This window comes from Rhipicephalus sanguineus, chromosome 4 (genome assembly GCF_013339695.2).
Source record: "Rhipicephalus sanguineus isolate Rsan-2018 chromosome 4, BIME_Rsan_1.4, whole genome shotgun sequence".
NCBI lineage: Eukaryota > Metazoa > Arthropoda > Arachnida > Ixodida > Ixodidae > Rhipicephalus > Rhipicephalus sanguineus.
This window is the reverse complement of record NC_051179.1, coordinates 209,720,231-209,732,930: the sequence shown is the minus strand read 5'-3', so window position 1 is coordinate 209,732,930 and position 12,700 is coordinate 209,720,231. Positions and strand designations below refer to the sequence as shown.

Sequence of the window (12,700 nt, the reverse complement as noted above, 5' to 3'; positions counted from 1 at the left end):
ATCTAGAACTATATTTTGCTGCACAAGTGTGTGGCTTGCTTACACACCGTAGCCTTGGTAGTGCTGAACAGTAGTGGTGAGATGGAGTATAATGTGACATTTTTATTATCCATTTCATGCAACAAAAATTGGTCAGTGACTGAATGTGAGTCCTATATCAAACAAAGTTTAGATTTCATGAAGACTTGTGTATTGCCACATGCGTTTCTTATTATCACTTTTGCTGTATTCGGTTTTCGCCCACAAAGACTGTCAGCAAAGCTCAGCGCAAACCGCGCCTCATTGTTTGAGAAGCTTCGCGATTGTTGAAGATCATTTGGTTAAGATTGCGCGCAGGCCGCGAACAGCCTAGATTATTCCAGAGCTTGCGCGACCACCAGTGATAAGACTGGAATATTCGACGTCACCATGTATAAATGCTGACGCACTTCACCACTTGTCAGTTGATCGACGGTCGACGCTCTGTTCGCTGCTATCAGTGTATTGCTGTAGTTTGACTTACAGTTTGCCGGCCACAAGTTCGGCCAAATAAAGAGTTTCATCTCTGACGTGCTGACTGCTGCCTTCGTCGATGTCACGACTGCGTGACATCTGGTGGAGGTGCTGCTTCGCTCATGTTCCGGTCGCCCACATCAGGTCGTGAACCCAGTCCGGGCCGCAATGAAGACATCGACGCCTACCCCGAGCAGCAAGCAAGCCGCAGGAAACAAGGACTACCTCCAGAATACGAGCCTTTACCCAACAATACCAGGAAGACCCCGGCCATGGCCACCACAACAGCAACAATGACAGCAACCATGCCGCCTGCACCCGTGCTGCTAAAGCACCCAAAGGAACCACCGACCTTTCACGGATCATCTGCTGAAGACCCGGAAAGTTGGCTGGAGAAGTACAACCGCGTCGCCATTTTTAACGAATGGACCGATGAAGACAAGTTAAGACACGTCTACTTCGCCTTAGAGGACTCTGCCCGAACTTGGTTCGAGAACCAAGAGCGAAGCCTCACGACGTGGGACATTTTTCGCACAAGATTCCTTGCCACATTCACGAGTGTCGTCCGCAAGGAGAGGGCCGAAGCTCTGCTGGAAACCCGTGTGCAGCTTCCAAACGAGAACGTGGTGCTGTACGCAGAAGAGATGAGCAGACTGTTCCGACACGCTGACCCAGCCATGACCGCGGACAAAAAAGTCCGCTTTCTCATGCGAGGGGTAAAGCAAGAGCTCTTCGCTGGGCTGATGCGCAACCCACCCTCGACAGTTCAAGAATTCATCTGAGAGGCGACGACGATTGAGAAGACGCTGGAAATGCGCAACCGCCAGTATAATCGCCGATCAATTCAAGACAGCCCAGCTGATCATGCCGTCGGCTCCGATGACCTGCGCGAAACGATCCGAGCGATCGTGCGAGAAGAACTGCGCAAGCTGTTACCCTCACCACAGCCTGAAGTTGCGTCGATCGCTGACATCGTCCGAGAGGAAATCCAGCAGTCTCTGGGCACCCCCGAGTCAGCGCAGCCGCAGCTGCCAGCAGTGACCTATGCTGCTGCAGCCCGACGCAATGCCCACCCTGCTCACCCAAGTCAAGACGCCGCGGCGCCCCAACAGTTAAGCCGCCAGGCATCACTGCCGCCGCTACCGACGTCATACCGCCCGCCAGCCGGCCAACGATACACGCCAAGGAAGACAGACGTTTGGCGCGCCCCCGACCACCGCGCACTCTGCTACCATTGCGGAGAAGCTGGCCACACTTACCGCCGCTGCCAGTACCGACAGATGGGACTGCGTGGGTTCGCCATCGACGCGCCACGTCCACAGCGAGGGGAAAGACCACGTGACATCGCCGACTACCGTAAAAACCGGAATATAGGTCGAACTTTTTTCAAAAAAAAAAAGAAACGCGATGAAAAGTCGACCCTCGTCTTATATACCGGTCATTGGCAGAAAAAAATGTGGAAGTCTCGCAACAATGGACAGCTGAAGTCAGAAGCCTCCATTGCCATCGTGAGCATCAGCAGCGGTGGGCTGGCGGCACCTTTGGGCAAAGCCATTTTGCTTTTTCTTCTGTCAAGTGTGGCTGCTTCGGTTATCCGCTGTTTTTATTTTTCTGTTTCCTTCAGAAATGAGTGGTAGCCGATGGCAGTTTATGATAGGCTTTAAGAAAAAAGTTATCGAGTATGCTGAAGCGCACGGCAACCTGGCGGCACAATGGGAATTCGGTGCATCGGAGAAAAGCGTCCGATACTGGAGGAGCCATCACATCCTGCAGCGCATAACATCCTGCAGCAACCAAAAAAAAACTTCATTTCGTGGACGGACTGCAGTGCACCCTGAACTGGAAACCCTACTCGCCGAGTTCGTCCGGGAGCTGCGTGCAAGGTCACTACCCGTGACAGCAGAGTGCATTTGCGTGAAAGCTCTCGAGATAGCACGCGACTCTGGGCTCACGAGGGCGCAATTCAAGGGCTCGCCATCGTGAGTGCGCCGATTTATGAAGCGGATGGGCTTTGCACTGCGGCAGCGTACTTCCGTGTGCCAAAAACTGCCTGAAGATTTCGATCACAAGCTGGTCGAGTATCAGCGCTTCGTCATACAGCTTCGTCGACAGCGTTGCTACATGATGGGACACATGGGCAACGCCGACGAAACTCCAATCTGGTTTGATATGCCCTCGAACACAACTGTGACTGCTAAAGGATCAAAGCAAGTGAAGCTCTTGACAACGGGCGATGAGCATTCGCGATTTACAGTGATGCTCGCGTGCACAGCTGATGGAGAAAGCTGCCCCCTTATATCATTTTCAAGAGAAAAGGGCTACCGAAAGAAGACTTTCCTCGGGATGTGATCGTGAGAGCGAACGAAAAAGGGTTCATGAATGAGCCATAATTATTTGTGCCAAATATCCTTTCGCTGGCGAGCTTCTGGTGGCACAACAGGCACGAATAGGCAAGTCCCTCATGCTCGAATGGATCTGGCTTGTGTGGAATCAGCGACCCGGTGCGCTTTTGCAGCGACCGAGCATGTTGGTCCTCGACTCATTTCGAGGCCACCTCACGGCCAATGTAAAGGGAGCCCTGTCCGATGGCAAGACGGATCTTGTCGTGATCCCTGGGGGACTAACATCAATCCTCCAGCCACTGGACGTAGTGCTCAACAAACCCTTTAAAGATGGCGTGCGCGAGCTCTACAATAAATGGATGCTGGGCGACAATCCCAAGACCCCCGCTGGCCGCCTACAACGTCCACCTCTCGTGACTCGTGACCGTTTGTGGCTGGGTGTCGTCAGCATGGAAATCTCTCCCGGAAGAGATGGCGCGCAAGTCTTTTCGCAAATGCTGCATCAGCAACGCATTGGATGGAACGGAGGACGAGTCTGACTGACAGCTATTTGTGGCCTTCTAGCGTTTAACTACATATCAGTGTCCAAATAAAAAGAAATGCCACCATAGTGCAGCTGGTTGTGTCGCGTATTTATCAAGGTAAGGGTGCGCGGCGATACTTTGCGATTTGTTTAAATTTCTTTTTTTGGAGATTCGAAGTTTGGGGGGTCGACCTATATTCCGGTCCGACCTATATTCCGGTTTTTACGGTACCTCGCGGGAACGCAATGGACGCCCCGACAACCTTCCCGTTCGCCTTCGCCAGGCCGCTACGTCCCTCCCCAACGCCGACCATACACTGGCCCAACTCGGGGCCGGTCACCTAGCCCGTGCCCGGAAAACTAAGGGCAGCAACCGATGGAGGTGCAGTTGCTGTACGACGAAATACTGAAGATCCTCCACCGTCGACGACGCCGCCGCGACGAAGTCCCGAGCCACTGCCGAACGACGTCCTGAAGACGAAACTCTGCGACCGGAAAAAGACCTGATGACGCAACGCGGAAGCAACGGTGCAAACCAACGTAGCCGTGACCCGACACCGCGATGTAGCAAGGACCTGAAATCCGCAACGCTGGAGGTCATTTGATAACGCCGGCCGGAGTCTGCACAGCAAGAATCAACATCAGTGACCGAACTTACCCTGCGAGCTTTCTTATCCTGCAGCACTGTTCCAGGGACGTGATATTTAGGATGGACTTCCTAAGTGAACACTGTGCCGCAATAGACCTGAGATCTGAGTCCGTAACACTATCCTCAGAAGAAGCTCTGCCACCTCCCACGATGCCAAGAAACCACGCCTTAGGTGTGCTCGACGAACAGGTCACAACACCACCTCTCTCCAGCGTCATTATTTCCGTCTGCACCGAAAGAGCCACCGACTTGGAAGGCGTCATCGAGGGTAACCAGTACTTCTTGGTCAGTCAAGACGTTTGTGTTGCAAGAGGAATAGCCGAGCTTCGTGAAGGAAAAACAAAGGTGATGCTCACGAATTTCGGCTACGAATACAAGCACGTGAACAAGGGTATGACAGTCGCCTTCAATGAAGAAATTGTGTAAGCCAGCAATGCCTTCACCCTCACAGATTTAACTGAAGCTTCCGCAAACACGCCAGGGCCGGAACCTGTTTTTGACGTCAACCCAAGTCTTCCCCAGCGCAAGCAAGAACAGATCAAATCCCTGCTCCAACGATACAAGGACTGCTTCTCGTTGTCATCACAAATTCGACAAAGTCCGGTGGCGAAACACCGAATTATAACGAAGGAAAGTGCGAGGCCCCTCCGTCAGAACCCCTACAGAGTTTCGACTTGAGAGCGCGACGCGATAAAGAAACAAGTCGACGAGATGCTATGCGACAACATCATCCAGCCGTCCAAGAGTCCGTGGGCGTCACCCGTGGTGTTAGTGAAGAAGGACGGGACACTGCGCTTCTGCGTTGATTATCGGCGCCTGAACAAAATCACGAAGAAGGATGTACCCCCTCCCACGGATAGACGACACCCTGGATCGACTTCACAACGTGACGTACTTTTCGTCGATGGACCTCAAGACCGGCTATTGGCAAATCGAAGTAGACGAAAGAGACCGAAAAAAGACCGCTTTTATAACACCCGAACGCCTCTTGGAGTTCAAGGTCATGTCTTTCGGTCTTTGCTCGGCACCTGCGACGTTAGAGCGCGTCATGGACACCGTACTTGCCGGATTGAAGTGGCAGACGTGCCTTGTGTATTTGGACGATGTCGTCGTGCTTTCCTCGACCTTCGACGAGCATCTCCGGCGGCTTGAGGCAGTACTTCAAGCAATCAAGGCCTCTGGACTGACCCTAGAAAAGTGCCGATTCGCGTACGACGAGCTCTTGTTTCTGGGTCATGTGATCAGCAAGTCTGGAGTGCACCCAGACCCGCGGAAAACAGCTGCCATCGCCGACTTCGCGCCACCCAACGACAAGAAGGCCGTGTGCCGATTTCTCGGCTTATGCGCCGATTACAGACGCTTCGTCAAAATCTTTTCATGGATCGCCGAACCACTGACGCTTCTCACGAAGACTAACGTGGAATTCAGGTGGCAAACAGCGCAAGTGCAAGCCTTTCAAGAACTTAAACGACGCCTGCAGACGCCACCCATACTTGTGCATTTCGACGATTGCGCCGATACAGAAATACACGCTGACACAAGCAGTGTAGGACTCGGTGCCGTCCTTGTGCAAAAGACTGACGGGCTTGAAAGGGTTATCACTTATGCTAGCCGGTCACTATCCAAGGCAGAAACGAACTATTCCACAACAGAAAAGGAATGCCTTGCCATCATCTGGGCTATGTCAAAGTTTCGCCCCAGCTCCATGGCAGGCTCTTCAAAGTTTTTCAGTGACCACCACGCCTTATGTTCGCTAGCTAACTTGAAGGACCCTTCAGGTCGTCTTGCAAGGTGGAGTCTGAGGCTTCAAGAATTCAACATTACCGTTGTGTACAAGTCCGGACGAAAACACTCTGACACCGACTGCCTGTCTCGTGCCCCCGTCGACGCGCCGCCGCAAGACGACGACGACTGCTTCCTCGGAAATATAAGTGCCGACGACTTCGCCGAAAGGCAACGAGCTGACGCGGAACTAGGGGATCTTATGGAGCACCTTGAGTGCAAGACCGCCGTTGTTCCGAAGGTATTCAAGCGAGGACTGCCGTCGTTTTTCTTACGGAATGGTGTTCTCCTGAAGAACTTCTCGCCACTTCAAACCGACTACCTTCTTGTCGTGCCCTCATCAATACGACCAGAAGTCCTCCAGGCCCTACACGATGACCCGACGGCTGGACACCTCGGTGTTTCCCGCACACTCGCCAGAATACAGGAAAAATACTACTGGCTACGCCTTGCTGCTGACGTCGCCTACTACGTCAAGACTTGCCGAGATTGCCAGCGACGGAAGACACCGCCGACTAAGCCAGCGGGACTTCTGCAGCCAATCGAACCACCTCACCGGCCGTTCCAGCAAATTGGCATGGACCTACTGGGGCTGTTCCCGACATCGACTTCCGGCAACAAGTGGATCGTCGTGGCAACTGACTATCTCACCCGCTACACCGAGACAAAGGCCTTGCCCAAAGGCAGTGCCGCCAAGGTAGCCAAGTTCTTCGTGGAGAACATCGTCTTGCGTCAAGGCGCCTCAGAGGTCCTCATCACAGACAGAGGTACCGCCTTTACTGCGGACTTAACTCAGGCGATCTTCAAATACAGCGAGACGAGCCACCGCCGCACCACCGCCTACCACCCGCAGACCAATGGCCTCACCGAGCGTCTAAATAAGACCATCACCGACATGCTGGCCATGTACGTCGACGTTGAGCACAAGACGTGGCACGCCGTCCTTCCGTACGTGACCTTCGCTTACAACACGGCCGTCCAAGAAACGACACAGATGACGCCGCACAAGTTGGTCTACGGAACGAGCCCGGCGGCGACGCTCGACGCCATGCTACCGAACGTCACCGACGAAGAAAATCTTGACGCCGCCGCTTACAATGAGCCGAAGAAGCTCGACAGCTCGCCCGCCTGTACATCAAGACCCAGCAGCACACCGATAACCGTCACTACAATCTTCGATGACGCTTCGTGGAATACCAGCCCGGCGACCGTGTTTGGGTCTGGACCCCGATACGCCGACGTGGGCTTAGCGAAAAACTCCTTCGGCGATACTTCGGGCCATACAAGGTTCTTCGACGCCTCAGCTCCGACGAGGTCATCCCGGACGGCATTACGAACTCCCAGCGACGCCGCGCACGACCTCAAGTCGCCCAAGTCGTGCGCCTTAAGCCGTTTTTTGCGCGTTAGCGAACCTGGCGAGCCTTTTTGTTTGTTATTGTGATTTATTTGTGTATGCACTTGTTTTTTTTTTTCTCTTCCATGTTCTTTCACAAGCATCGGGACGATGCTTTTTGTGAGGGGGGCAATGCCATGCCCACTTCTTGTTTTATTTTTATGTATTCGGGTTTGACCGCTCGACGGTTATCAACGCTCGATGCTGTCCGCGAAGCAGTGTTCAAGAAGATTCTCGACTGCGGTAGATCGTTTTGAGAAGATTCCGCGCTGCATGCGAATGTTCCAGCTTTATCGAGAGATAACGCCGCCACCAGCGATATCACTGGAAAGTTCGATAGCGCCTCTATAAAAGCCGATGCGCTTGACCGCTTGTCAGTTGATCGACGGTCGACGCTCTGTTCGCTGCTATGAGTGTATTGCTGTAGTTTGACTTTCAGTTTGCCGGCCACAAGTTCGGCCAAATAAAGAGTTTCATCTCTGACGTGCTAATGCTGCCTTCGTCGACGTCACGACCACGTGACAGTATCGAGGTTTAACTGTAGCTACCAAACAAGCAACATATTTATTTATTTATTTATTAAAGATGCTTTCAAGGCATGACAATTGAACACTGACGTGAACTTATGCCATCTTCCACAAATCACACTGGTGCGCACGCACCCAGATGCTACCATGATTGGACAAAACGGCACATCAGGGAACCATCGCTGTGATTTGATGATGATGTTATTAACCCCATCCCGCAAACCGAGACAGACTACTGAGAAAGTGGCAGCCCCTTGGTGACCCCCAGTTTTAGTGCAAAAAGTGTGTCCACCAGTAAGCAGGTGGAGTCTACACGCAAAAGAGAGGAAACGCACACTCATCGTAGAAGCCGTAGATGCGGTTGATGGAGGCGCACTCGTGGTTTCCGCGCAGGATGAAGAAGTTCTCGGGGTATTTGATCTTGTAGCAGAGAAGGAGGCTGATGACCTCGAGCGAATGCCGTCCCCGGTCCACGTAGTCGCCCAAGAAGAGGTAGTTGCTCTCGGGAGGGAAGCCCCCGTACTCGAACAGCCGCAGCAGGTCGTAGTACTGGCCGTGGGTGTCGCCACAGATCTTCAGTGGGGCCTCCAGCTCCAGCAGGATGGGCTGCGACAGGAGCACCTCGCGCCCCTTCATTGCCAGGCTGCGTAGCTCAGTCTCGGTTAGCTGCACATTCTTGCCTGGCCGAGAGCCACGCACTGCACAAGAAAGAACGGGATATGCATCTACAGCAATCCGCCCAGTCCATGAATATGCACCTATTTCATGAAAATGATATTAACAAGATTGAATCCATACAAAAGAAAGCTGTTTTATCTACTGTCATTATGATAGGAACTTTTCACTTTCTTCTAATCTCTCCAATCTCAAGTTAACCACACAACGAAAGCTTAAAGCTCCTGCACGTCTTAACTCCCATTTATATAAGTACTTTAAGTTCACTCAACCTTCCTGTACTCGTCATTCGCACGGACTTAATCTTTTGCCACTTAAATCTCGAACTGATTTGTACAAACATAGCTACTTTCCTTCAACAACTGAACATTAGAATGCATTGTCCGGACTCGTTCACACTTTGCCAATTGAGATGTGTTGTCACCACTTCTGCCATTGCCCATGATGGGCTGCAGTATGTAGAAATTTAAAAAAATAACAAAATAAAATAAAAGGGAAACTCCTGTCATTGCTGTACAAGGCAAGCAGTCCCTTCGCAGATGGCTATGCAGATATCGATGAACTGGGTTCAAAGTTGGGCCAGTGCAAACTATACCCGAGTTTGTAGCATTTCTAAGGGGCAGCCATCTTCTGCCAAGGACTGTTGCAGCTGGTAAAAAGTGAAAACCTAGGGTTGCCAATTGTCTGGTCCGCACCGAAGACCAGCCGCCAATGGTTGTTTTTTTTGGTCATAATATGGCAATTATTTTCTGGGGCATTTTATAAGCATCAGTTCAACTATGACGGTAACTATCATCAATCACCAAAACTCTTGACGCCATTAGTCAGCCCCTTTTTAAGATCCCTTCAAGTGTAGCGATCATTGGAATACAGCATGTTACTATGCGCATATGTATATATGAATATCCAATATGTTTGTCATTTGTTTGCGTCTACACTGTCACTGGCCTCGTGGATTCAGAAAGAGGAGCTTTTTATGGATGGTATGTGTGGTTCCTTTTCGGTGCAGCACATTTAGGGCAATAACCAAAACCTCACATTTAGTACAAGCATCATTCCAACCAATCACGGGTATTTTTATGCCACAATTAGACTAGGTTGGCTCAGTGTTGTGACTTAAAACCAGCCACAATAAGTTTTGGCTGGTTCTTACTGAACACTTTCTACCAGCATCAGTTCACCACAGCTTTGTCAGCTGCATCAAATTCAGGTTGGCCACACAGCATCTGCCGACAGCTGGAAACTAGGGATCAGGATTATATATGCTTCCTACCAACAAGTGTTGTAGGAATAACCGATTCTCTTCTATCCATGTATTGCTCACTGTGCCAGTTTATGGTAAACAGCACCACAATCTTCAAATCTGGTGCTCAAGTGAGTGCCCTTCTACTCAGCAGCTGGAGGTCACATGATATATTTTGTACCGTTTCGTGCTGCGATTTCGTTCACGGGCATCTTCATGACATATATAAGGCTTTCACCTTAATGAAGTCAATGGTGCAATCAGATGCTTGCTGATACAATACATCCACACTCTAGTCTTGCACTTCCCACAAGAGATGCAACACCAGTAGCGTAATTAAAAGCCATGCCACCAAGTTACATGGTGAATAATTTTCTCCCAGCTGCCCTTTGATGTGCACCTACAGATTTCACAGGCTGAGTGCACATTTTTCCAGGCTCCAGGAGCGAGAGAGCTTCATGTAACAAAACTGCCCTCCTGCTCAAGTCAGCTCTCCAGGCACCAAGTGTACACCGCAACCGACGGAAAGAATGCTTCGTGAAATCCCTCCACCGTGTTGCACCTTCTCCTCACAACTTTAGCCATGTCAGACTAAACAGGCGATGCAGTGCAATCCGTGCTGGAGGCCCGCGTTCTTGGCAACGTGCCACTAAGAAGTGCTGACGTATCGAAAGTAAGCCTTGCAGGAGCTGCGTTTTTTTTTTTACAGGCAAGGACTGCTTTTCTTCACACTGAAGCACTGAAGTGAAAAAAAAAAAAAAGTCTACCAGCCGTGACTGTGCTTCGAGTGAACTGCATCACACAGCTTGCAGCGTGAATGCTCACAAGGGCACCTTTTCTTTTTTCCTTTTATCACACGAAGCCCAAGCACTGTTCCACATCAGGGAATATGAAAGCAAAGCAACTTGTTAATTTTTTTTAATTTCTGTTCATAGATATTACTTGTAGCAATGAAATTTTATTTTGGCTATATATCTACAGGTGTCCGAGAATGTCCTAAAAAAATTCATGCATAAGAGTTTTTTGGAGCAAATAGCTTAGAGAAATCGAACAATGAAGTCCCACACAATCATTGAGGTTCAATTGTACACCCTTTTGTGAAAAGAAAAGCTAATGCTGTGATTGGTAAGTCGCATTTATGTGAAATCCTAGGCACTTTCATGCAACAATGCAGACTGATGAACAGCATTCAACATGGGAATGCCTCGAGTTGAAGCCAGTTATTTTGACAAAATATCTTCAGTCAGGTCTCATTGCCTGAATGTTTGCTCTAATGCTTAGTCTTTGCTCTGTTCGGCCACTGCGTCTGCTCTGTTTCAGACCTTTTTACTCTCAGTACTTAAAAATGCAAAATTTTTTTCTTTCTTGATTTTCAGACTGCTTCTTGCATGGATATTCAGGTGCAAGTTTTCAAGCACTACAATCAATTAGCTTCCACTCGAAAGAGCAACATAAGGCTACAATTTTATGTGTAATGCTACATGTGGCATTGATGTTTTAAAGCAAAATGTTGAAACCTAGATGCACCAAAATATGTACACTTTCAGCAGTATGGAAAGACTCAATGTTCTCCGCAGTGTCTCAACACACGAACGGCGACCACAGCATGCCATGAGCAATCCTTTGCAGAGTATCGTTAGATGCTAACAAATTCTCACTGCCATTCCCATACTGTCACCACAAACAAGCGTGCTAGATGAGCGTAATTGGTTTGTGTCACCTTAGGCCAGGCAAGATGAACCTAGACGGGCATTAGGCACACCCCTCGAGGCATAAGCCCAAGTCTTGCATGAGTTGACACAAGACGAGTGCATGTTAACGGAGTCTCCTCTATCTTTCCTCTTTCTTTTGCACCCAGTGGTAATTATTGAGAAATGCCTATTCTTACAGTAAAGCTTGTTGTTGATGCGATGGTCTTGCAAGAATGCAGTTAGTTGCGAGTGACGCTCTTTCCTTTCGCCCATCCTTCTTGGTGGCTTGAGTCTTCTCATTTTTTTACACCTTTTTTTTAAAGACGATAGTCTTTCTTGGGGAACTTAAACGCAGAAATTTTGGTCTGTCTTTCTGTCTGTCTTTCTGTTTGTCGGCACGTCCCTCGATTCAGCCACTCGGCCAAAGTTGAACCCCTTGCACAAGGGCCAGCCATCGTGAACGGCTCACTAGGTTCATACTTCTGTACATTGTTGATCAAAAAGCAAACATTTCGCATATCTGAGGCGCAACATCACTAGGTAAGTATTAGGTGGTGTGTTCCTTTAATAGAAAATACATAGATACGTAATTCTAGAGACCCTAGTTTCTTAAGCTGCGCTGAAAATGCGACTGCGCCAAAACTTGGCTTCCTCCGTGCCTGCCCTCTGCGCGAGCTCATTGTTGTGTTTCGGTTTCAGTTCTTCTTCTTCTTCTGTGGTTATTAAGGAAAGGAAAAAGGCATCTAATTTCTCTCTGCCTATAGGCGACACGGCGCAGTGCCTTGTAGGGTGGAGGTAAGGAGGGAATAAAAGAATAGTGGGAAAATAGAAAAGTGATAGGAGCACATCCATCCAACGAAGAGAAAAGAGGACAGGAAAGATGAGGAAACAGTCACGGGAGTTCAGGGACGGGTCCGCGAAACACAGCTAGAGGCACGGTGCACAACATCGGCGAAGCGGAGAAGGCCCCGTCGATGAGCGGCGCACGGCATAGCGGGCGAGGAGTCCGTCACGGGGCGCCGGTCAGCGAGAGGTACGAGGAGTAATCCAGGACATCGCGGCAGGCACGTCCGTCTTGCTTGAAATCCAGCGAGCGAGCTCAGTTCCGCTCTGGCATTCCTGCTTTACCCAGGCGACGTGAATATAAAAGAGTGTGTGGAGAGTACTCGTTGAGTGCGGACATTTCTTCTGCTTCAGCGCTTCGCGCCAAACCGCGTGTTCGGGCTGGCTGGCGTCCCCGCCGGTCTTGCCTGCTGCTGCGCCGGGACTACCAGCCCGCAACACAGCATTCACGTTTCCCGACGTATTGCCAGATGGCGTTCATATCTCACGCAGCGCCTCTTCTATCGTCTTTACACGACATTTGCAGCGAAGCACGCAGAT

The 12,700-nt window shown here is 50.2% G+C and overlaps 1 protein-coding gene across 1 annotated transcript in view; it reads right to left on the bottom strand.

Moving 5' to 3' along the window:
* LOC119391082 (serine/threonine-protein phosphatase alpha-2 isoform) overlaps nt 1–12,700 on the bottom strand; it is a 61,002-nt gene that overhangs the window by 41,353 nt on the left and 6,949 nt on the right. Inside the window, exon 2 of the mRNA XM_037658765.2 lies at nt 8,044–8,406. Within this exon, the coding sequence (XP_037514693.1) occupies nt 8,044–8,406 (363 nt within the window). The remainder of the gene's footprint in view (nt 1–8,043; nt 8,407–12,700) is intronic.